At 41.2% G+C, this 26,910-nt stretch overlaps 1 protein-coding gene across 4 annotated transcripts in view; it reads right to left on the bottom strand.

Annotated features, from left to right (window-relative positions):
* Positions 1 to 26,910, bottom strand: part of NSD1 (nuclear receptor binding SET domain protein 1) — a 101,471-nt gene that overhangs the window by 27,497 nt on the left and 47,064 nt on the right. For 2 of the 4 annotated variants that reach the window (XM_054976388.1, XM_054976391.1), the window contains exons 5-8: positions 22,667 to 24,290; positions 8,920 to 9,041; positions 8,057 to 8,339; positions 147 to 253 (exon numbers count right to left, since the gene is read on the bottom strand). In XM_054976388.1, coding sequence (XP_054832363.1) covers positions 147 to 253; positions 8,057 to 8,339; positions 8,920 to 9,041; positions 22,667 to 24,290 — 2,136 coding nt within the window. The remainder of the gene's footprint in view (positions 1 to 146; positions 254 to 8,056; positions 8,340 to 8,919; positions 9,042 to 22,666; positions 24,291 to 26,910) is intronic. The other 2 variants (XM_054976389.1, XM_054976390.1) reach the window with 2 other exon arrangements.

Here is a 26,910-nt window from a genome sequence, read left to right as displayed (position 1 = left end):
CTAATGCAAACCTAGTTGACAGCTTTTTAAAAACAGGAACACCTACAATGAGAACTTTATTTTGTAGACTCAATTATTTTACACTCAAGGGCACAGCAGATCTTAATATTCTAATTAACATTTTGAAGTTCAGTGAAGCATTGTACCTTCTTTATGGACGTCCACTCTCTCTTTGGTATAAATGTGGTATCTAAATCATTGGATTCCAAGAGCTTTTTAGTTGGCTTCCTCTGACGTTTGCTCTCAAAGCTCCCTATGACAAACATGTAAGTCAGTTATTCTTCCTACAAACTAAAATTGTAATAATCAAACCCACCATGACATCCTTTATGCTATAACCTCCTCTTCCCAGGAACAAAAAAGCAACAATATCTGCAGTGCAGTCCTAAACAGTTATGCCCTTCTAAGACCATTTACTTCAATGGACTTAGAAGAGTATAAATCTACTTAGGTGGCACCATAAGTGAAATATGTCATGCATATTCCATTAACCTAATCATCTTTGGTTTTAATACACTACATTTTGCCAGCCACTGCCCTCTCTCTGTAATCCAGCAGAACCAATTAATGTTCTTTGATTCATTCAAACTGATAAAATCACACATATGAACTAATCTAATATTGACAAACATCTAAGACAAAAATGTTTTCAAACTGCAAATAATGCTGAAATGCATGGGTATTATAAAGTCCTGGGAAGTTAAATGTGAACAGCAGAGGCTTTTTCTGCCAAAAAAAGTTGAAAACCACAAACAACTAGAGAGAATGTTTTGGGGATGGATGGTTAAAGGAACACAACATGGATGGTAAATGGCCCACCAACAATCCTTTCAAAACTTGTTGGAACTTATCCAGTGCCTTCTGGTACCTGTGGAGACAGTGTAACTTCCATGAAAATTCATAAAGTTAACTGGTACATGGAGTATTACTTCTTAGATTTTCTGGACATCTCCAAAGCTCTCCTTCCAAGACACCTAGGTCATTGGATTATTAAACAGGGAAATAAAGAACCAAAGCTCTCCAGCTGGGTCTGAATTCAGGTAATGTGAAGAAACCAACTTATTGGATGTCTTCAACCCCCCCAAGCCCCTTACTTTGTTCTGAAATTGCATCAGTCTCTTCTACTGACATCTGTTTAACTCTGGCCTTGTATTCTGTTTGCACTCCTCCTTTCAATCAACTATGGTGTTGGGTGCTTGACGTTGTACATGTAGAATACTGTTCCCTCCAACAGTTACTTTAAGGGATTCCCTTCCACCACTGAATTTAATTTAGTTGATATTTACCTGCCCTCCCCACAAGTGGGCTCAAGACTGGTTACAACACTATAGTAACAATAAAACAATTTAAAATACAATACATAAAAGTAAGAAGAGTCACATTATCAAGTTAAAACAGGTTATTTAAGATGGCTATCAGTGTTCACAATACACTCCATCACACAAGATATTATGGGGTAGAGAGGCAGATTATACATGATGTTAACAGCAGGTGTATCACAGATCACAGCGGGGGGTGGGGGGCAGTTGGACAGTTCGCCAGGCCTCAGTCACAACCATAGGCCTGGCAGAACATCTCTGTCTTACAAACCCTGTGGAACTGTAACAAGTCCCACAGGGACCTAGTTTAGATGGGAGAGGGAGTTCCACCAGCTGGTGCCAGGGCTAGTGGCACCGGCTGGTTCTGCAAGTGTGTTGGTCCCAGTCTGCTAAGGGGTTTAAATGTCATAACCAGTACCCTGAACTTGATTCAGAACTCCACTGGAAGCCAGTGCAGCTGACACTGAATAGGTCTTATATGCATCCTAACTGAAGCTGTGGTGAGGGTCTATGCCACTACTTTTCCCCATGTCGGCAAGGTAGTGGGTCAACAACTCATAGTTGACTGTGTGAAACACTGCTGTGACATCTAACATCAACAGGAGAGCCGACCCACCCCGATCCAAGTGCCTATGGAGCTCATCTGTCAGGGCGACCAGTGCTGACTCTGTCCTATGGCCTGGCTGGAAGCCGGATGGGAATGGATCCAGGATAGAGGCATCTTTTAGGAATATCTGCAGTTGTTCTGCCATCACCCACTCAATCATCTTACCCAGGAATGGAAGGTTCAATACTGAGTGGTAGTTGGAAGGGTCAGTAGGGTTCAAAGATGGTTTCTTCGAAGAGGCCTCACCACTGCCTCCTTCAAGGCAAAACCCCAGTGCTCAAAGACAGGCTGACAATGGCCTCCAAGGAAACCTGAAGTCCATCAGCACTAGCCTTCACCAGCCATGATGGACAAAGGTGTAAATGGCAAGTGGTAGGCCTCACCACCCATAGGACCCTGTCAACCTCATCCTGGGCAAGTTGACTGAAGTGATCTAAAACAGGCCCAGAAGACAGCCAAGGGGTTTCCAGTTTCTTTACTGTGTCAATTGTGGCCAGCAGGTCACAGCAGAGGGACAGGACTTTACCCACAAAATAGCTCCCAAAAGCCTCACAGCTAATAGCCAAATTAACAACTCACACCTCACTCTTCCAGCTTTCGCATTCTGCTCCTTCCTTGATAAGAAACTCTAAAACCATGAGCATGCTCAATATTTACACATGCTCACTTGAATAAGGTTCAGTGTGGTAACTACAAGGGACCAATTAACCATTGCAGAATACCTTAATTCTTTTGTGGTTTGTATGTTGTAGGTTTGTCTTTTGAAAAGCCTGTGTTCTCTGTGTGTGCAATTTCATTCAAGCCCTCAATGTCTGAATATGACAGACAGGAGGCTGTCCTGCCCTAGTAAAGCAAAACAGCAACTCAGCTGTTTCATTCTTGAGCCTATGGGAGTGCTGCCCGAGCATCCAATCTAGAGAGGGGATGGAATGTTGGAGGGAAACACAGCAGCAGTTAGTGGGTATCGCCTCAGCAAAAAAACAGTTGGTATCAAGGGTGGCTCGGGCTGGTAATGTGGCAGAGGGGTTTAATTCTACCTCTAGGATAAGATAAGAGTATCCAGTTGTGAGGCCTGTCTCGGGTACCATTTAGAGCCAAGCTTCAAGAGACGAATTACACGAGGAGGAGCACATGAAGGGAGTCGCAATGTTAGCTGGGAAGCTGAGTTTTAAAAGAGATCAGAAGGATTTGTCAATCTCCCCTTCTCTACAGAGCCAGGGAGATTGCTGCTCAGAAGGTTTATTTCCTCTTTGCCTCTTAGAAGGAGAGGAGAAACTGACAGAGCCTTCCAGAGGCAAAGAGGAAATAAACAAACCTTCTGAGCAGAGATCTCCCTGGCTCGGAAGAGAGGGGGAAATTGACAAAGCTTTTTAAAAACTCAGCTTCCCTGCTAACATCGAGACTCCCGTCATGTGCTCCTCTTCATGTAATTCCTCTCTTGTAGCTTGGCTCTGAATCTGACTCTTGGGAAAGGGTAGGATGGAGTGGGTGGAATCCTATGTGTAAGAGGATCCAATCTGGTGGTTGGGCAATGAAAGCCTGTTTGGAACCACAAGCACTAAAAGCAACTTAAATCACAACCTGAAGCCATAACTAACTTAGAGCAGAACTACAAGTAACAAAAGGCACAGATTGGACACTTGTTAGCTTCCCTCAAGTTTTGATGGGAAATGTAGGCATCCTAGTCTTGAAGCTTGGCTCTCTGACGGCTGTCTAATGGACTTTTCAACTGTCACTTGTCCAACATTCCACCAAGCTGCCTACATTTCCCATCAAAACTTGAGGGAAGCTGACAAGTGTCCAATCTGTGCCTTTTGTCACTTGTAGTTCCGCTCTTAGTGTCTCAGCCAGGCTTCTCCTGTGACTTTCTGGAGACCTGGGCTGCTATTCTGTTCTTTAAGAACATAAATAAATCGAGATTCGGTTTCGTTTTCTCAGCCATGCCGGACGCTCCTCTCGGCTGGTCCGGGAGGAAACGACCGGGCACCCTGACCGGGCGGCTGATCCGTAAGGATTAGCCCCCAGGACTCCCAGGGAGGGAGCCAGGGTCCGGGACGCGGCGGGAAGAACTCCCCGAAATCAATGCGGGGGGGGGAATTGCCCGTTTGTCCCTATGGAGGCCGGCAGATGTGCGCGGCGCCTCGAGTGCCGCCGGGCAACGAGAAACGGCAAGTAAAAGAAACAGGCGGAAGCCTGTAAACAAGCGAATCCCTTCTGTTCTACAAGCGTTTGTGAAGGAGAGGTTGATCTGAAGAAGACTCGCTCTTCCCCTTCGTGGAGTTCCAGAATTTTGTTGGCGCCCCCCCCCCCCAAATGGCAGCAAAGAAGCAAAGTCCCGCTCTCGGTAAGTCAATCTCGGCCACCTTGCAGAAAGGGGAGTCGCTCGAAGAGTTGGTGCGCAGGGCGGTGGTGGAAGCCATAAAACCCTTTGTTGACAAGCTGAACGAAACTGATCAAAGGGTGGGCTTAATTGAAAGCGAGGTGAAAACCATTAAGGCAGCAGCGGGGGGGGGCAGAAAAGTCTGCTCTGGAAAGTGCGTCACTTGTGAAGGCTACAAAAAAGGAGCTGAAGTTGGTGGAGAACCAACTGATCGGGCTACAGGTGGAACGAACGCAGACAATTTTGCGTCTCCAAAACGTGAAAGAGGAGGAAAATGAGGATCTGTGGGATTTGGTCTCGGAACTACTGGCGACACCCGCGAGGACGACTAAAGAAGAGGTTAAAAGCGCCATTTTGGAGGTCCGTCGGGCTTCTTCAAAATATGCAACAAAGCGACAGTTGCCTCGTGAGATCATTATTGACTTTTCAACTAAAAAGATTCGGGACACCATCCTATATAACTCATACAATGCGGATTTGGACTTTATGGGTTTGAAAGTCAAGATTTTGAAGGACGTTCCATTTCTAGTCCGGAAACGGCGTTTTAAATATAAAAAGTTTGCAGCTCTTCTGAGGGACCATGGAATAAAGTACAAATGGTTATTCCCGGAAGGAATATGGTTCAGATATAAAGATCAGGCCTATAAGATATTATCAGAAGATCAACTAAAGGATTTTGAGAATAAAAACCCAGAACTCTGCTGCACCAAGAACGAAGAAAAGGAGGAGCCGGAGGGGGGGGGGGGGAGGAGGAGAGCATCGCAACAGCAGTTGCACAGAGAGAATTGCGTCCGGGACCTAGAAGGGGGAGGAAAGTTTAATCAGAATTTGAAATGTTTATTTTCTGTATGATTAACCACTCCATCATTATTCTATGGAGCTATTTTTGTATTATGACAGTATGAAGGGAAACATTGAAGTGTAGTGTTTAGTGTTTGTAGTTCATTCCCCCCCCTTTTTCTTTTTCCACCCCCCTTTGTCCTTTCCCTCTCCCCTTTCCTTGTGATAGTCTGGTGTAGTGTTTTGTAGTTATGAAAAATAAAAAAATTTATAAAAAAAAAAAAGAACATAAATAAATCTTTGCCATTTTGTTGAACCTCCTGCTTCAGTGATCTCCGTATTTTTCAGGCACAATACAACATTAAACCCAACAGTAAACAACAGTAAACCCAAAGCCTTTACACTTGCTACCATAAGAACAATCTAACAACTGAAGAAAAGGCATACATTTCAAAACCATCCTAGTTCCCCAAAATGATAGGGGGCTGTGTGGGGTTCCCTCCACTGGAAGAAAAAGCCTGTCACACTGGGTATGCCATAATATTGTATTCACACATAACTTAGCAGTTTTTTATTACTTTAAAGATCTTTAAATATCTTTAAATCTTTTGTATATAGCTAGCTAGCAACATCTCAAATCACAACCATTTAGATTGGTCTAATACAGTTTAATCCACAGTGAAGGATTCAATGGATTGCAAATCTTAAAAATTAAGCTGTATACCACATATTATTTTGTAACACCCGAAACAGGTGCAGAGTAATTTTAAAAGCCCTCAGAATTTAGAATACCCATATATTTTAGGTAAATTGAATGTGAAAACTAATTATTTAAAATGTAGCTACTATCTATGCTAAGCTCCTTCCTACAAGGTCTCAAATATATTCTCCACAGCCTGTTCCAACAGTTCTGCCCAAATAATTTTTTTAAATATAGCTTCCCCATTCTGTTCTTTCCACTCCGTTCCCACCTCCTTTATATCATGGCCCAAAAGCGTGTGCATGTTTGAATGCTGAGATAAACACAACCAGTACAAAAGCAAATTTAGAACACAGATTACAGATCAAATACACTGTGGTTTCAAGAAGTTTCAACTTTTCCAGATCTGTTTGAACCCTTATTCAATCACTGCCCTCTTTCTAAGCTGATGAGTTTCTGTACCTTTAACAATTGTGTAGAAGAGAGAATTTTTGAAGGTTCAGTTTTTCTCCCCAGTGAAACAAGCTATCACAATCCCCTTTCTTCTGCATAACCATTAAAGAACTCTGTCCTCCTCTTTTGCAGTGGGTATTTCTCTTGTTTTGTTTCTACTAACAAAAGTAATTCTAAAGCAGATGATGCTACTGGTGTGACACATCTTACATCAAAGTGTAGCCCACTTGCAGTCCCAACAAATCAGTTCATGTTTTACAGTATAGCAGACTAAGCATTGGCTGGACTTGGACTGGTGGAGCAACTCTACATAGCATTGTGCTGTAACCTTGGGCTAACAGTCATTCTCTTGTTCCAGCCTATCTCACACAGGGCCAGAGGAAGAGCCTCTTGCAATACCAGGAATGAGTATTTTACTTTCTATTTTATTTTGTATTTGTAAACACCACATAAAAATGATGTGCCAGTTTTAGTGTGCGCTATATTTTACTACTGCATAAAGTGGTAGCTGGCACAATGTTTGAAACCCACTTGTATGTATATTCATAGCAAATGATTGAACTGCTCCCTCAAGTACTGAATTCCTGAGAATAACATCTACAAACAATACTAATAATAGCTGGAATATCCAGGAAGAGAAATCATTCTGGAGACATGAGGGATGCTGTGATGGACTGCATGTTTTAAAAAGCCTAGAAGTGACGTGTACACAGCTACAGAACTATTACGGGTTAATCCTTCCCAGACATAAAGAGCTTTGAGTGACAGGCTACTCCAAGGCATCTGATTGGGTAGCAGGATCTGGAAAGAGGAGGGTCTGTTTTCAGTCCTAGCAGAGAGGAACGGACTGTGAAGAGTTGGGAAACTGAGTCCTAATGGAGGGCAGTTTTAACACCAGCAGGAGAACTGGGGGAAGTGGGAAGTAGGTGCAGGCTCCCAAATGGACCAAAGAAAGGGAACAGATCTTCTAAAGAGAAGAGATTTTCCCTACCCAAACAGGGAAGTAGCTCTGGAGAGTAAAGAGATCCCTGGTCAGGTGTGGTTGGAAATTGCCTGTGGAGACCTTCAGATTCAGTTAACTGAAGGAAAGCACTGGTGTGTGAAGAGAAGATTCTGGTACTAGAAAGTGGGCACCAGCATTCCCAACTCCAGAAGAGAAAGAGAATACTAAAAGAAAGTATACTAGAGTGCTTAGGTAAAAGCAAGGGACTCAAAGCCTCAAAACATAAGCCTTTAAGTATCTGTGAAGAGCCAGTTTGGTGTAGTGCTTAAAAGCGGCAGGACTCTAATCTGGAGAACTGGGTTTCATTCCCTGTTTCTCCGCTTGAAGCCAACTTGGTGACCTTGGGTCAGTCACAGCTCTTCCAGAGCTCTCTCAGCCCCACCCACCTCACAGGGTGATTGTTGTGGGGATAATAGTAACATACTTTGTAAACTGCTCTGAGTGGGTGTTAAGTTGTCCTGAAGGGAGGTATATAAATCAAATATTATTATAAGAACTGAAGTCTGAATATTCCGATTTTACCTCAGAGAGATAAATATGTTGAATTACCTCAGAAATTTCAACCCCTGATTTCACCTGACTTTCCCCCTCTAAAATAAATATAGTTATTTTTGAATTTTAAAATTGCCTCCAGTGCCATTTCTGTTGTTTAAGGACAAGGGAACATGACAAAAGGAATGGGGATATTCTTGAGTAAAGACACAGCAAAAAGAAACTCATGTGGCATTAGATCAAAACTGGATACATGGCAGTTCTATATGAGAAAACCCACACAGAATATACACAATTTTAATACAAGCTATACATAACTTACCTGATTTCAGCAACTGTTCCTCTCCCTGTGAAGGAGAAGCAGCAGCAGCTTCCAATACATTTGGTGATGACAATGTCAAAACAGGCATTTCAGATCTTGGTTCCATGGAATGGGACCCAGGGTCATCTGACAGACAATGTTCCGCTTCAAGGACTGGAGGAGACTCTTTAGATGAGGAAGCAGGTGAAACTGAATCCATGGGCTTCTTTTTTAGATGTTTATTCTGACCTTGGTTACCACTGCTGCAATTCTGTTTGCTTTCAGGCTTCTCTACAGAACTTGCCTAATAGCAGTCATATATACAAAGAGAAAACACTTCAGATACTGGTTCAGCCTATGTAGGCAAAGGATGCTAAGGAGGAGTGCAACCTGTTCAAGGTGCAACCTTGAACAGGAGGAGGAGTGCAACCTGTTCATTTCTGCAACAGGTAAAAATCAAATGGAAGTAAAATCAGCCAATCTTGGTTGACTGGCGAAACGATGGGTGTTGTTGATTGGCGCTTATACTTATTTGCTTAAATAACAAAAAAAAGCTATCTTCATAAATGCCCACACTCCAAAGAGACCCATGTGGTGTGCATGCTCCACAGTTTTTCAGGATCTTTCTTTACTGCAATTGCTTGTGCTCTCTGAAAAGCTACTCCTAATAGCTGAGACAACCACCAGTAGCACTCAATGTGGCACAAAGTGCTACAACCAGCAGAACTTCCCCATGCCTCTTTGTGCATGCATACATAGGCCTAGCCAGATCCCAGCCCTAGTTTTTAGAATATCCATGAGAATTCTTCAAAAACCCTATTTAGATATTTCCCCAATTATTTAAAATTTTTACTGCATTACAATCACATAGCAGATATACCCACCTTCCGAAATGACTCCCGGTTCCTCTTTTTTTTCTTAGGTGCAAATATATGATCATATTCTTCTGCATATTCTAGAAGCCTTTTACTTGGCTTTCTAAGGCGTTTCTTTTCTGAATGTGCTACTGAGAAAAAGGAAAGAGAGCTTCAGGATTAGTCTTCTGAGAAAAGCAAAAGGCCTGGGAGGGAATTCTCCGTTATGAACTGGTTTTACTGATGCCCTGTTTTCAAGTGCCTGTAACAAGAGACCACTATAAGATTCTGAGGAGCAGTTCTGGCATTTGATTCTCCTTGACGTAATTACCATATTCAGGGTTATTTCTTTAAAAAAAGAAAAAAGTCAATCCTCTCTTGATATTCAGAAGTAACATATCCCTCTGGATATTCAAGTACACCATCATTCCTAAATGTCTTGAACAGGACAGTGTTACCCGCAAACTCCACCTCTGGAAGTCATCCTTCATAGTTATCAAACTCTGGAGAGCTACAAATGATTTGCCATCAGCATCTTTCTGATGTCAACAACTCCCACTAGTCTGGCTGCCCGAAGTTTGAATGCAACATGTATGCACAGTGACTCATATCAATCTGGCCTGAATATGTGAATCAAGCAGACACAAAAAAGATGGTGTAAAAGTTTGTAATTGAATTCCTGCCTTACATCTGTGCAATTATCTTTACACTTAGTAGAGGGAGCCCTCTCAGACCCCAGGGCAGAAGGGGAAGCAGGCATCTCCAGTATTTTATCTTGACCATTTTAAACCAGCTATTATTTACCTACTCTCCAACTGGGACCGCACATACAAAACAGAAAGCATCAATACATACTATAAATAGGACTTCCGGTTTGGGATCCATGGAGGTCTAACGCAGCTCTAATCGTGGAGCTGACCGGGCTGCCGTTTCAGCGGCCGGCGGGGCAAACCTAGCCCGCGGCCACCTGCTCCCAGGCGGGGAACAGGCAAAGAACGCTCAAGTACCTCAGGGCGCGTCGATCTCGGGCAAAAGGGGGTTCTACGCTAAGGATTCTCTCTCGTCCCTTGAGGTCCCACCCTATAACAGGTCGGCATAAATCTCTGCGGCAGATCCAGGGCCAGTGCGGCTGGCATAAGATCTTCATGCCCAAGCTTCAGCAGGGGAAAGTAATTTTGGAAGAGAATTTGAAATCAAAGCAGTGATTACAACCCAGAAAGACGCTTGAAAAGGTAAAGATCACTATCTCTCAAACCGGGACAGATTGCTTAAAGTAACGAGGCTTTAAAGTGAACTTTTAAACTGCAACAGATGGATTATATTGAGGAAAAGATCCGGCAAGAATTAGATCAGAAAAAGGACTAAGTTAAATGAAGTTATTGAAGAAAATAGACAATTGTTTACCATACCTGTGGTTATAAAGTGATAGCAGGCTGTGAGAAAATTTCTATCATCGCGAGAGCTGCAGTGGAGAGTCGGCAAACAGGAAGTGCGTAATAGTGATAGAGCTGTTCGAGAGAGATAGTCCTTATCGGAGGACAGGAAGAAGGGAACCGCCATTTTTGAAAAGGGAAGGGCATTGACTTCAACAGGAGCGGAAGTAGGACATTTTGGATTACAAAAAGACCATAGAAAAACCATAGAGAAAAGACGCCCGACATTTTGGACTTTGCAAACGTCTCCTGCTTATTTTAAAAACTGGGATATTTAAATTACTTTAAAGGGACATTAATCTAGACGCCACGGAGTTAAGGAAACGTGCAGACTCGTGGGAGCGAGGTAAATCAAGCCCCACGATGTCGAAGAAAGAGTGGCAAACAGCTATTGAGAACTTGGATAAAAAATTTTTGGAAATGTTAAAGGAACTGAAGGAAACAAAACAGGAGTTGGTGAGAGAAGTCAAAGATGTTAAAGAGACAGTAAAAAACGAACTGGCGGAGGTGAAGAAGGGAATGGAAACAATACAAACCGACCTACAGGCAGCACAGCAGAAAGTTAATGTTGTGGAGAAAGCGATGGAGAATCTTACTGAGACGCAACGAACGGACATGAGAGTGATGAGGGGAAGAATGGCAGTTGCGGAGAGTAAATATATGGAGAAACAGCTGAGATTTCGAGGTTTGCCGGAAGTAGAGGCAAAGACAGCACAAGAACAGGTGACTGAAGTGTTAGCTGAATACCTGGGAAAGGAGGAGGAGGAAGTTGTGGCTATCCTAGACGTGGTGTACCGAATAAATTCCAGATTTGAGACCCAGAGGAAGTTACCAAGGGATGTGATTGTGCAATTTACGACAAGGAATATAAGAGAAACGATAGTGAGTAAACAGTTTCAAGATCCATTGGTAGTCGATGGCAAGACGATTATCATCATGAAGGAGTTACCCAGATCGGTGTTGCTTGATCGGAAAAAATACAAAGTGCTTGTCCAGAATTTGAAGGACATGAAAATAAGATACAGATGGGAATTACCGGAAGGGATATCTTTTGAATTTGGAGGAATGAAAAAGCGCATTAGATCTGAATTTGAGATGGAAAAGTTTATGAGGGACAATGAAAAGGACTTACCAACAACAAGGCTATGAATATGGAGTGTAAAGTTTTATCTTGGAATGTAAACGGACTTAATTCACCCAAAAAGAGAAAAAGTACTTTCCACTGGCTACTAAAACAAAAATGTGATATTGTATGTTTGCAAGAGACCCATATCAGAAATCAGGATGTTAAATATCTTAAAATGAGTAAGTTGGGCACGGATTTTGTAGCGGCCTCAAAAAAGAAAAAAAAGGGAGTGGTATTATATATAAAAGAGGAGCTACAGCCGAAATTAATGATTAGAGATGTGGAAGCCAGATTTATAGCAGTGGAATGTACATGGAATTTAAAAAAGTGTTGGTAATTGGAATCTATGCACCAAATGGTGCTAAAGAGAGCTTCTTTGAGGATTTAAGGAAGCAATTAGATGAACTTTCATATGACCAGATAATCCTTGCAGGAGACTTCAATGGAATTACAAATTTGGAACAGGACAAAAAATCAGTAACTGCACAAAAGAAAAAAGGACTTTTACCAAAGATGTTTTTTACATTAGTGCAACAGGAAACTTTGGAAGATGTGTGGAGAACGTGGAATCCCACAAGCAGACAGTACACATTTTTCTCTGCAAGACATTCTACTCTATCACGTATTGATATGATCTGGGCCTCAAAGGACTTAGTGCTTTGGACTAAGGACGTTGAAATAATGCCTATGGTGGCCTCAGATCATAATCCAATCATGTGGAAGTTTGGGAAAAGAACCAAGAGGAAAGGATGGAGAATAAATGAGGACTTGTTACAGGAGGGAGAAAATATGGAGATGTTGAGAAGGGAAACTAAGTTCTTCATACAATACAACATGAATCGAGAAGTACCAACCAACAAGGTTTGGGACGCATACAAAGCAGTAATTAGAGGCATACTAATGGACTTAAATGGAAGAGATCGAAAGAAAAGAGAGGAGAAGAGACAGGAGATTATGGAGAAAATAAAAGCCAAAGAAATACAATTAAAGAAAAGACCAGGGAAAAAGAAAATTTATCAGGATATTAAAATACTACAAGAGCAGTTGACGGCAATGAATAATAGAGAATTGGAATGGAACTTGAAAAGAATGAACCAACAGTCGTTTGAAGGTGCAAATAAACCTGGGAAATATTTGGCATGGCAATTGAAGAAGAGAAAAGAAAAAAAGATAATAAATAAAATATGTGAGGACAACAAAGTGTATCGGGAACAGACTGCTATTAGTAGAGCCTTTTATAAATTCTATGCCAAACTGTATGGGAAAAAAGAAGTGAACAAAGACTCAATAGAGAAATACTTGGGAAAAGTAAAACTCCCAGTAATTTCGGAAGATTGGAGAGCTAAATTAAATTGTGAAATAACAGACGAAGAGATAAGGAAAGCAATACAGTCAACAAATTTGGGAAAAGCGCCAGGGCCTGACGGACTTACAGCTAAATTTTATAAGGTAATGGCCAATGAGCTGGCGCCACTTTTAAAAGAGGTGATCAATGGTGTTTTGAGAGATCAAAGAATTCCAGATACCTGGAGTGAAGCTAATATATCATTGATCCCCAAAGAGGGGCAAGACTTGACTAACGTTAAAAACTATAGACCTATTTCCTTACTTAACAATGACTACAAGATCTTCGCGAAGATCTTGGCAGAGAGACTAAAGGGATGGTTAGCCGAGATTATCGGGGAAGAACAAGCAGGCTTCTTACCAAACAGACAGATCAGAGATAACTTAAGGACAGTGATAAATGCTATTGAATACTACGATAGGCGTTGTGATAAGGAGGTTGGTTTCTTCTTTGTAGACGCGGAAAAAGCATTTGACAATTTGAACTGGGACTTTATGTTTGCCACTATGGAACAGCTACAAATGGGAGAAAGATTCATAAGAGCAGTTAAAGAAATTTATAGAGACCAAAGTGCAGCAATTGTGGTGAATGATGAGGCGACTAAGAAAATGACTATAGGTAAAGGTACAAGACAAGGTTGCCCGTTGTCTCCGCTGTTGTTTATTTTGGTATTGGAAATTTTAATGATACAGATTCGAGAAGATAATGCAATCCGTGGAATAAAGATAAAGGACTTTTCTTATAAGGTCAGAGCATTTGCAGATGACGTAATGTTAATTGTGGAAGATCCAATCGAAAACATGCCTACGGTAATGGATAAAATTAAAGAGTTTGGAGAATTGGCGGGTTTTTATGTAAATAAAAAAAAATCAAAGATATTATGTAAAAATATGACTAAACAAAAGCAACAATTATTAATGGAAATAACTGATTGTGAAGTAACAAGTAAGGTAAAATATTTGGGAATTGAACTGACTGCAAAAAATATAGATCTATTCAAGAACAATTATGAGAAATTATGGACTCAAATAGAGCAGGATTTGATTAAGTGGAATAGACTGAATTTGTCATGGCTGGGAAGAATTGCAGCAGTTAAGATGAATGTTTTGCCAAGAGTGATGTTTTTGTTACAGACAATACCAATTATCCGGGACTCTAAACAATTTGAAAAACGGCAGAGGAAAATATCGGACTTTGTGTGGGCAGGCAGAAAGCCTAGGGTGAAAATGAAAGTGCTGCAGGATTCAAAAGAAAGGGGTGGAATGCAACTGCCCAACTTGAGACTTTATTATGACGCAATATGTCTGGTATGGCTGAAAGAGTGGATAACGCTGAAAAATCGCAAATTACTGGCCTTAGAGGGATATAAAAAGCTGTTCGGTTGGCATGGATATTTATGGTATGACAAAGTGAAAGCAGACTCTATGTTTTTGCACCATTATATTCGGAGAAGCCTCTTCACAGTTTGGAAGAAATATAAAGATTACCTACAGGAAGGAACTCCCTCCTGGGTGGTTCCATATGAAGTAATTGATCCAAGAACGGTTGAAAATGAACAACAGTGTTTAACGTATAAGGAGATAACTCAAATAGAATTTTCTAAAATAAGAATAAAGACACAACAAGAGTTGTCCCCAAACTATAATTGGTTTCAATATAGACAAATTAGAGATCTTTATTACTCGGACTGTGCAAAGGGAGGAATAAGAATGGAGAATTCAGAATTAGAGAAAGTAATTTTACAAGAAGATAAAAAGGAAATCTCAAAGGTTTATAAAGTACTGTTAAAATGGTATACTGAAGATGAGGTAGTTAAAGTGCAAATGGTGAAGTGGGCTATAAACTTTAACAAAGAAATAACAATGGAGGCATGGGAATACTTGTGGAAAAATACCTTGAAGATTACGACATGTACTAATATTAAAGAGAATGTCTACAAAATGATCTACCGTTGGTATCTGACACCAAAGAAAATTGCGCTAGGGAATCTGAATATGTCTAATAAATGCTGGAAGTGTAGAAAGCATGAGGGATCTTTGTATCATATGTGGTGGACGTGTGAGGTAGCTAGGCAGTACTGGGGGGAAATAATAAAAGTAATGAGTGAGATTTTACAATTTCAAGTTAATAAGAACCCAGAACTCCTGCTACTGAACTTGGGAATGGAGGACATTCCAGCACAATATAGGACATTGTTATTTTACATGACAGCAGCAGCTAGACTTTTGTATGCGCAGAAGTGGAAAGTACAAGAAGTGCCAACTATCGAGGATTGGACTTACAAATTGCTGTACATGGCGGAGATGGATAAAATGACAAGAAAACTGAGAGACCTTGACCCAGGGCAGTTTAACAAGGACTGGGAGAAGCTGAAACAATATCTGGTGAAAAAATGGGAGGTGGGAGGAGAACTGTGGCAGTTTGAAAATTACTGAAATATAATATAAGAAGAGGGAAGTGACTATACCGGGGTGGAGAGTTAACAGAATAATTCTAAGCAAATATCATATTTAATTATTATAGAGAGTATTAGTAGTGCTATTACTATAAGAAATATAAGGATAGAAATTACATTAAATATTTTCTCTGAAAGCAAATAATAATTGTATAAGGGAGTATGAATATAGACTAGCATACGGAATGTGGATTTAGTAGACTGACTTATGTTAAATGGATATATATTGAATATTTTTGTTAGATAGCTTTACAAGATAATTAAGACAGATAGGATATGTAAAAGGAAGTAAAGAGCAACATATAGAATATAAGTGAAATTGATTATCATGAATGTATGCAATGTTTATAGAAGTACTAGAAGATATGTAAAACGAGGGGCAAATTGTTTGTCCCGTACTGAAGAGACTAGAAAGAATAAGATAGAGCATAGAAATAGCACAATTATGATAGATAAGCTTAGAAGAACTTGAAAGTATATTTTAATAAATGTATTAAAGTTGATATGAGTAAAGGGAAAATAGAATGAGGGGTTGGAAAACTGTTGGAAGTCAATAAAAAGGGGGGGAAAGGGAGGGGGTTAGAAGTGGAAAATTTCAGGGAATGTGATTGTAAATGATATGGAATGTTTCTAATCCAATAAAAATTTTTACAAAAAAAAAATACATACTATAAATAAAGAGAAGGTGGTGGCATCACAGATGACAGCATGAAAACAGATTTAAAATAAAGTTCATACCTAGTTTAAAAGCTTAGAGATTCTCTTTTTATATTTAGCAAAATGGTAAGTAGAATATGGGTGCACTGACATTAACAAACCAACCATCTAAAGGAATGAATCCTTATACCAGCATGCTCCCTCTTCTTGTAAATCACCATTTATTTATTTAGTTCGAATTTGGCACAAATCCAAGTTTGAACAGCATTTGAACCAGTAAACTATGTTTGCTCTTCTGTTCTAAACAAGGATTGCAAATCAGTTTCAAAATGTGATTTGGAGAGAAAGCATAAACTGTAGTTTGGGTTCAGATGAATAGCAAACTATGAGTTATGTTAAATTGGAAGTTACTGATTGGCTCCAAAAATGTGAAGGGAGAAAGGCAAGAGAATACATGAGCACAAACCTCATGCCTTTGGAGCCAAGCCATGGTTTTGAATAATATGCGAGCTGAGCCTGTTTGGATCACAACAGTATAGTCTAAGGTGTTACAATACATCATCAAAGTACCACTGCAACCTAGTCTTTATCTTGAACTTAGAAAGCAACGTTTCCCTGCTCAGCCATGTACACTGTGGAACATCTGGCAAGTTAATTTTAGCAATTTATCTAGAAACTGAGAATAATGAAGCTCAAGATGGTTAACAGGGTAGTCCATGGGCAGCATCAGCATCATCACTATACTAGATCTTGGCTGTTCCTACCAGGCTTGGTGTTCAAGGGAAGATGATGCAAGGGATAGAGTCTCTGCTTCCTTTCTCTCCTTTGGGCTGGCCTCTACTCTGAGCACGCATAAGAGCTAAGAGGCTTAAAATACAGGGAAGGAGGGTGAGGAGTCACTTCTGTGTTTACTGAAGCTGTCCAGAAGAGGAAGTCAAGAGCACTTCTTCCTCTGTATCACTTTAGCAATACAATGTTCACAGAATATCTGGTGTACTTTGAAAGAATTTCCTCTCTTTACTAGATCAACTATAATTCCTTATATTGTAATAAGCATCACTTAGTATAATTACTGCTCATTATTAACATAATCTTCTTGTGAGTTATAAATCTTTGTATATTTAATTGTTACTTATTACTTGCTTTGACTTTATGCATGTTTTTAAATTTTGTGTGCTTATTGTTTAACAGTTTATAGTTGTGTTTTACAGTTTTAATAAAATTTTATTTTTTAAAAAAATGTATGATCACTTGTAAACAGGGTGTTTTAAGGTACATTTTTTGTTTCTGCCATTTTGTTTCTGCATTTTGAAATTACTCCCTGACAGAATTATTGTTTTGAATCCCATGGACATTTTGCCAGTGGAAGTAGACCATTCTCTGCCTTCCCTTTCTCACAGCAGCCTCCTGTGGCACTCCCTGCTCCCCCTCCCACATTGCTGGAGGAAGACACAAAACTACACAAATCAAGAAACTATAGCAAGGAGAGGAACAGGGGTGAGATCACACACCCCTTCAATCAGCAGAAGAGTGGTAGGATATAACCCATTGTGCCTGCTTCATTTTCCTTTTCTATAACTGAAAATGTGTTATGGCTTGTGGCTGAGACAAATAACCTTGAACCAAACATAAAAGATGTTGTTACAACAAAACTATGAAATACCCAGCATGTGATAGGTGATAAATACAAATTACTGATAAATAATGGTAATAAAAAAGCACATAGAAGCAGTTACGTCATGCTAGTGCTGCAATCCTGAAATCCATTATATTCTGGAACTTACTTAATTGGATTTGCTTCTACTTGACTCTTTATGAAAACTTTTTTCCATTCACAGAATAGTCCTTCCTGATGTCTGAATGTGGAACACAAAATTGACTTCTAAAGAACACTGCTTTGTTTGCAGAAGCACCTGGGTTCAACCCTTGATATCTCCAGGTAAAGGATTTGGGACTGCTGATGTTGAGAAATGCCTCTCTGCCTGAGATCTACAGCCACTGCCATAGTTAAAGACAATCTTCAGCCAGATGGACTGTTGACAGCTTCTGTTCAACTCTTGAAGGCATCCAAACTTATTCATAATTTGGGGTATTATATAATAGGCTAACATTAAATTGAAATTTGTTTGCAGAAAATATTTCCTCTGAAAATATGTTCCAATCTTTTCTAAAAGCATTGTACTTGAGCCAGGAAAACTCCAGTTCAAATACTTTCTCTGTTATGAATTCACTATATATAGCTTTAAGCAACAGCTATTTTTGCAGTCTCACCCTTGAATATGAAGAATGAAGATGATAATATTGACCTGTGTTAAAGGGCTGGTGTAAATTTCAGGTGGATAGCTGTGTTAGTCTGTAGTAGTAGAACAAGATGCAAATCCAGTAGTACCTTAAAGACCATCACAAACTTTCCAGAGTATATGATTCTATGATTCAAAGTAAGCTTCGACTCAAAAGCTTATAACCTGGAAAATTTTATTGGTTTTGAATGCACCTGGATTTGAATCAGAATTGGTATACAGCAAGGACAAGCAACCCTGGCACACATACTAATAATGACACACATCAATTTGCTCAGCACCCACAGCCAGATCTCTACTCAAGCAATGGACACTGGCAGTGCTGCTAGGCCAGAGGTGCAGAAGAAGGCAACAGGCATGGTTTATGCCCACCTTAGCCCCTCAGATCTGCACAGCCACTAGCCAAGCCTAAGCCAAAACCCTGAGATGCTGGCAGTTCTATTGGGGCTCAGCTTACGCCAAGCATGTCATTGACCACAACCCTTGTCTCACAAAACCATTTTGTATGCCATCACACCAACATTTTCAAAAGCAGACACTGCATGTTCTTTAGCACTTAGGACAAAAAAGGTTGCTGACCCCGTTGTAAGGTACACTGCAAATGTGGGAGGAGTGAGTGGGCACTCTGAACAGTAAGTACTATAAAATGTCATATATAGTTAAACATCCTCCTAATTACATTTCTTGCTTTCTAGTTTAGCCCAGTCAAAAAAACTCCCAAGGAACTCGCACTAGGTATGAGACATTCAAAACTATCACTGACCTCCCTCCCATGAGAAACTGCAATCAAACAACAAGAGGTAAGTAGCTGTCAAAGAGAGATGAAAACTGATGAAAGAGAAATGCCTGCTGCTGAAAGGAGGGGAAACCAGCAACACACAACCATCTTGCTTGTGATAAAGTACTTTTAGAGTTCAGAGATCTCTATCAATCCCTTCCTATATGAAAGCTGGAGCTACCGTTTTCTTTACATTATATAAAATGTACACAAGAATGAGCATAAAACATCGCATTTCAATTGTATAGTCTAATTGGTTTAACAGGCACAGAAGAGCCTGATCATGCAATTCAAAGTACTTAGCCTCCTGACTCTGGCCTACCCTTCCCAAACAGGTGAAGTGAGAGGTCATGAAAAAGGACCTCCCCACCTACTGATCATAGGTGCACACTGAATTTAGGGGAACAGCTAAAGCCCAGGTCTCTTGTTGAATGAACAGATGTCCGAAAGTTAGAATAGGCAATACTGAACTAACAGCGCAATCCTGGGGGGGGGGGGGGGACAGAAAGCGCTCTGGGAGCTAACCAGGAGTTACGTCAGTGTATCCCAGATTTATGCTGGCGTAACTCCCCCTACACTGGCGCCTGGCCATGGCAGCCAGGTGAGGGCACCAGCATGGGGGGTGGGGCTGAGGAGCAAGTTAGTCAGCTCCCTAAGCCATTTCGGACTCAGGAATGTCCCCAGCAATGACTCAGTTACACCACAAAAAAATGACAGCATTGCCCATAAGCACCCATTGCACGTGAAAAGTTGATGCCCCCCCCCGCTGCCAGCCCTATCTAAGCAGCCCAGCAGAGCATAAGATTCCAACTATCGTGGGGACCAAGCTCCCCCATGCCCATTCAGCTCTCCTACATAACCTTTGCCCATGGTACCCATGACCCCAGTTAAGTAGGGAGGCGGCTGGAGGCTCCGCCCAAGGACTGTGTCATGGGGACTTAGAGCGTGAGGTGGGAAAGGGGGCTTGTGGTGGCAGGGCAAGAGTGTACTGGGGGACTTTGCAAAATCTGGAGTGTCCCTCGCACTCACATGGAGTTCCCTTCCAACCCTATGATTCTATGTGGGAGGAGTCACAGCCAGTGTCCAACTAACTACCACCACCCGAATTCCGTGGTCTCCCTGACAGATCATGACCTGCCTGAAAGAGAAACAGACACATGTATGGTGAGGAGCCAGGTCTGCCATGCCCTGGGAGGATGTTTATGCCCGGGGATGGCGGCAACTACATCGTCACAGGTGTTCCTGGCAACTAGATGATGGCCACCCCTCCAGCAGGAAGGTGCTTATTGTCTGCGCCTGGCTGTTCTGCTCCTGTGGCATGGACCACGCCAGCTCTACCACAGAGGACAGAATTTAGGTAGGCCCCAGTAAAAGGAAAGGGGAGGCTGGTGTGACCAAGTGAGCCGGGGCAGCCTCCTCCTGTCTTCTTACCTGTCGGTGAGCCCTTGGCCCTCCCCGAGACTCAGAAGATGGGTGACCTGCAAAGAAACATGGCTATTCTAGCTCTCCAGTGATCTCTCCCAGACACCATCCAAGCCCAGCCCATAGAACTGTTCCCCAAGTAGTCTGTGACTCAATCCTGCTCCCAAGAAGGCAGCATGAGGAATAGCTCTCTTGGCTCTGACCGCAACACGAACAGGTGCAGCTCCTGTTCTGGCTGAGTGGGGTTGGCAACACGCAGCCAGGCATCCTCCTGTCCCTTGCCAGCTCAATAAAGTCTATGGAGAATACCTACTCAGTCTCCGCCTGTTCCGCTGCCCATGCTTGACTTAGGCCCCCCAGGGATGGTCCCAAGTCACAGGCTGCCAGGAAAGCGGCAGCCACAAGGACCCACCAGGTCACAGAGGAAGCTAGATGCTGCACATAAGAACTTTTCAAGACTCAAACCTCCCACCAGACATGCTATTTTGTATGCGTAGGAATTGGTTTTTTTATGAAGAGACATAAAATGATGCAAGCACCCTTCTACAGTCTAAAGCAGTGAGGCCTGAAATAGGTGTACTGTCTGTGAGGACCTAAAAGCAGCTTCTATGCCCTAGAGAGAAGATGGTGCATACTGCCACTATAGAAAAGCATCAAGATGCAGCCTTCTCTGGCTCCTGCAAGACTCTGAAGAACTGGAAATCACAAAACAATTGTGAAAAATGGAAAGGTGATGATTTCCACAAGATTATGGGAAGAGCAGGGGTACTTCCCACAGTAAATACATTCCCCAGTATTACTTTTGTAAGAACTCCTAGTTTTAGCAAAGCGCTTTTTTAAAAAAAAATCTCATTTAGTGCACATTGGATGGATTTTCTGCAGCCCTTGGTTGCCAGATATTTTAGCCTAATTCATCAATCTGTTCAAAACATAGAAACTTCAATTTATGCACAGAGTTCAAGGTAAAGTATGGCTAACAACAGAAAACTTTGCCGGAATAAACATTTCCATCAGTCTTTTCTGGAAGAGGAGTTCCAAATTAGCATTAGAGCAAACACATTGTAATTGTACAGTGCTGTCAGTGGGGGGGGGGAAACACGAAAATGCTATAGAAAGAAAGCCAGGCTTACAAAACTTTAGGGAAAAATAAGGTCTTTCCTTACTTATTTGTTAAAACATTTGCCAAGACTCAAAATGAAAGATATTTCAGTATTGAAATATTGAGTAATAAAGCAGAGACTGCCCAACTACCTTCTCTCCTTTGTATGTTAGACAACAATTCAATTGACTGTATTTCTCAAGTTGTTTAGATGGCATTGATGCTTAACCCCCAGACAATAGTATTTTTTTTAATGTTACAACCCTATGCAGAGTTACTCCATTCCAAGTCCATAGGCTTCAAGGGGCTTAGGCTGAAATAACTTTACGTACGATTGCACTGTTAGAATGTTAAATGGAAATGTACAGGGTCAAGGTGCATGTTTTATTCCCTTACTTTACACAGAGAACTGAGACCAGGGAGTCAAACTGTAAGCTCCAATTCTGAATCTTTACTCTTTCTCCGTTTATCACATAACAGTGAAAGGCTGCCCAACTAATCCTCATAGTTCTTGCCTGTTAGGTCTTCCTTGATCTTTGCTGCCCTGCAGGCCTGCAGGCCTTTCTGTTTAGCGGAGGCCAATGGCACGTAACTGTTCTACTTCCCTAAATCTACCAATGTGCTTTACCAGCTTCAGCTTTAGCTTAAAATGCTGCCATTGCTTTTTGGGTGCTACATGGCTTACGTCTTTAGGCTCATCATTCAAACAGCCTTCGCTACTCAGTCCTGAACCCAGCGGTAGGCACTCCCCATTCTCAAGGGAGCCACAGCTCTCTCTCTTTTTATCAGATTCTGACTTCATTTTTACACAAACTAAAATGCCATCAGAGAAATTTGCAGAATTTTCATAAGGGGGATACCCCATCAACTCCTGAGATATCTTCCTTGCAGTATCTTCCTTGTCATTATCTAGAGGGCTAGCAACTGATCCTTGGGTAGCTCTATGCTGATGGGGCACATTCTCAGTAGTACTGAATAAACGGATTAGTGACTTGCTTTCTGAAGTTGCATTAGCTACTAGTTTGAATAGATGCTTAGATTTTGGACAGCTGCACCTTGCGGTGCAGTTTGTACCAGAAACAGTAGCATTTGTGAGTTCCCTTTTGTTAGCACCGGGATCGATCAACTTGGGTTGCGATACCATGTGAAAAAGAGGACTGACCTTCTTTGGGTTTCTGACACTCTGGTTCTTGAGCACTATCTTGATTTTTTTCTAATTTATGAGTGGATCCCATTGTAGGCAAAGATGTCAAATCACTTGAAGTATTACTTCCAGAACTATCACCGCTGTTAGAATTCCTGTAAGAGACTATGTTCTGAGTAGTCATTATCTGTTTCTCTTTTGTCTTACTATCATGCATATCTTTGATCATCATTAATAAGGTGCTGAATTTATAATCAGGCTCAATAGGCAAGTGATTCTGCCCAGAGACAGAGGAAAAGAGCAAGGGCACTGTGGTCTTAGCTGGCCCACAGTCTTTAGCTTCAGCATTCATGGGCCTATAAGAAAGCTCCTTCAGTTCTGAAAGTACATGCTTCACAACTGCTGTTTCTATTTCAGCAGAATCACAGGATTTCTCATTTGTGCTGTTCGGTAGTTTTGGGCCATCAACCTTCCCACTTTTGACAGGTGTATCTAACTGAGACCCAGGAAAACCTTTGGTAGCAGAAAAACAGCAGCTGGGGCTACGTTTATCTTCCGTAAGAGGGCAGTCTGTCCCAGCAGCAGTTCCTTTATGTTTGCATTTTATACTTCTGAACTGAGACTGTTTTGTGTCCATTTGACTTGTAAACCCCTTACTCTGGAGTGTAGTGTGCTTATCTACAAGGGTTAGATTGTCATTTCTGTGAACTGAAGCCACCTCAGCTGCAAGGGGCAGCTCATGGAATTCCTCACCTCCTGTTTCAACATTGGCACTCCTATCTAGAGAGCCTTCCAGAGGTTTGCGACTTCTGTTGCTGTTTTTTGAGACATAAGCAGAATGTTTAATATTTCTTTGCCCTGAAGATAGCTCCTTTCCTCCTTTATTTACAGAATCACCATTTTTCATGACACTATAGGCGGCTGCTGTTATACTTTGGTCAAGAGAGTCTAGATCACAGGTACCATTATCTGATGAATCAGATTCAGTTTGTTTCTCTGTTCCAGCATCAGCTGCAGAATAGTGGTGCTGTAGTTTTGAACTGCACATAAAGCCTGTTGAGTTTTTCTTTTTCTTCAAGTCTACTTTGGGTGTCTCCTGCTGGCTCTCTCTATCAGAGATCTTGTATTCTGTTTTCAAAGATTTCTTTTCAAATTGTCTTTCCCCAAAAGATGAGAGCAAGTAGTTTTCCACAGTGCCTTTGGATCCCATTAGGCTCTTTGCTATCCTGCATAGTTCATGAGACGCCTGTTTATCTGGCAGGTCTGTAGTGATCATACTTTTAATTTTGTTCACTGGTGCTTTCCCCCCACTGTCTCTCTTGGATGCCTCCAATTTGGCACTACTTTTTCTTATTCTAGTTCTCCTCCTTGTATCAGAACTTTTCTTTACTCGAGATTTGGATGTCTTTGACTTCTCATCAGTGGAATGTTTAGAGTCCAATGCCAATGACTTAAAACATCCATTCAGCTGCTTGCACTGTTCGCTTAAGGAGCCCTTTAAACAAGATTCCATTAAATGCATGTTCTTCTCATTGTCTGGATGGCTAGAAGTCTGGCTGCAATTCTGAGTACCATTCTGCTTAAGACATTCATTTGCAAGTCCAACACTGATCTCCCACTTAGCCATAAATCTCTTAGGAACCTTAAAGAAAAAGAGAGACACAGAAAACAAATATACCATACAAAAGAACAACAACATACAGAGAGTAAGGTGAACATTAGTTTCCTTCACAGAATGTTAATAAAGGTAACTGCAATTCTTGATTCCAAGCAGGATTCATAAAATATCCAAATTCTCACATTAGAATATAGCTGAATATGGATGTCTCCAGTCACAGCCTGGGACAATCCTACAAAACTAGCTGCCTGAGCCCCTAAGCATTTTGTGGTAGCACCTGGGAATTGGAAAGAAACATTGGATTTACCGGAAGGTTTTTTCTCTTCAGTGGGGCAAAGGGACCCAAACTGGTTAGGTCATGCCTCTTCTTGCTCCAGGCAGGGCCTGAAAACTCCTGACCATTCGCTTTGTAGTGTTGTGGTGCATAAGGCTCTCATCTGCCCTTTGCCTGAGGCCTTGGATGGGGAGGCTCTGTTCTTCACACGATCTCTCTTACCATAGACCCAGGGCCCTGGATCGTTGGGAGGGGGAATATTTTCCATTGCTGCCCAATTTGGACTGGCAAATAAGTTAATTCTTTAAGGAAAATTCTTCTTCCATGTTCTTTATCTTTGAACAGGTAGAGCTGGAGCAGCAGGGCTATTCAAACTGGAGGGACCCGATCACGTGACCTGAGAGCACTGTCTTTCCCAGCTGGGAGAGACAATGCAGCGTTGATTAATGGCTGGAGATGCAACTCCAGCTGATAAATCACTCTGGATAAAGAGGGATCGTGAGTTTATCCACTTGGATTCTGTTTAACAGCTCTGCTGAAGGTCTTACTGCCCAAATTTGCTCTGGGTGGTGGCTGGAAATTTGGGGCTGTTTGGAGATGCGGAGAAAACACCGAGTCACAGCTACATTTGGAATCTAAAGGCAAGCTACCCTCAAGTGTTAATCTACTAACTTCAAGAATTAATTATCTCTATGACACAATTATCTGTCTGGTGAGAAAGTAATTTTGCTTGACTGGTGAAAATCTGCATAGGTTGAAGCAATGAGAACTAATCAAATCATGTGAGATTCAGAAAGGTGTCAAGGATGTTCACTGTCACTGCTCCTTTTTATTTTGGTGCTTGAGGTTTTGAACAAAGACATTAGACAAGAGGAAAGGATTAGAGGAATAAAAATTAAAAAAGAGTCACACAAATTAAGGGCCTTAGTTTTGATCCTGGAAGACCCATTAGACAGAATTGAAATACTGATGGAGAAGTTGAGAGAGTTTGGTACTCTGGCAGGTTTCACAGTAAATGAAAACAAAAATGTTAACAAAAATATGGATATTAAAAATCAGGAAGAATTGATGAAAATAACAGGTTTCAAGGTTTAAAAAAAGGTAAAATATTTAGGTATCACATTGATGAGGATGAACTGTATCCTATTTCAAAATAATTATGTTAAGACATGGAAAGAAATCAAAAAAGATTTTAAGATGGGATGGAATACAGTTGTCCTTGTTGGGGAGAGTATCAGTTATTAAGATGAACATTTTACCTAGAATGCTATTCCTCTTCCAGACAATATTTGTGTTAACTTCAGATGTACCATTTAGACAGTGGCAGAAGGACATTTCAACATTTGAGAGCCAGTTTGGTGTAGTGGTTAAGAGTGCAGGACTCTAATCTGGAGAGCCGGGTTTGATTCCCCACTCCTCCACTTGAAGTGAGCTGGGTGACCTTGGGCTAGTCACAGTTCTCTGGAGCTCTCTCAGCCCCACCCACCTCACAGGGTGTTTTGTTGTGAGGATACTTTGTAAACTGCTCTGAGTGGGCATTAAGTTGTCCTGAAGGGCGATATATAAATCGAATGTTGTTGTTGTTGTTTATATGGCAAAGGAAAAAACCTGTTAAATATAAAATTCTATAGGATGTGAAGGAGAGAGGTGGTCTTGGCTTATTGGACTTGAAAGCATACTATGCCGCCTCATGTCTAATGTTGATGAAGGAATGGATGCTTCTGACAAATGAGAGGCTCTTGACATTGAAAGGTTTGGATGGCATGCTTATTTGTGGTATGATAAAGTAAAGATCAATGTAGACATTAAAAATCATGAGAGCCATTCTGAGAATTTGGAATAAATACAAACTCAGATTATCACAGAAGACACTACTTTGGATTTCAACAAAGGAGGCGTTTTACAGAAGGGAGATGATGTCCAAATAGGGATGGTTGACTTACGGAGACTTACTAGAATTCTCACAAGGAGACTGCAAACTAAAGACAAGGGAGGATTTAATAGCTAAAGGTTATAAATGTCAATGGTTTTTCTATGCTCAACTTCTAGAAAGGTTCAAAGTAGATAAAAAAAACGATGGGGCTTTGATTCAAATGGGGCTTTGGAGCTTTGTTCAAATGATGAACATGTCAAGGATTTATAATATTCTTATGTGTACTAAAGATACGCAGTACACAAAAATACAGAGTAAATGGCAACAGGACTGTGAAATTGACCTAACAGATAAGGATTGGGAACAAGTTTGGTCATCCAAAATGATTAACTCTCCTGTAATCAATAAAAGGCTTCAGTCTTTTAAGATTGTTCAAAGATGATACCTTACACTTCAGAAGTTAGCGAAGATTTATCCAAATAGGACCCCCTTACGTT

Source organism: Eublepharis macularius, chromosome 4 (assembly GCF_028583425.1).
Source record: "Eublepharis macularius isolate TG4126 chromosome 4, MPM_Emac_v1.0, whole genome shotgun sequence".
Taxonomy (NCBI): Eukaryota; Metazoa; Chordata; class Lepidosauria; order Squamata; family Eublepharidae; genus Eublepharis; species Eublepharis macularius.
This window is presented reverse-complemented; position numbering and strand designations above follow the sequence as displayed.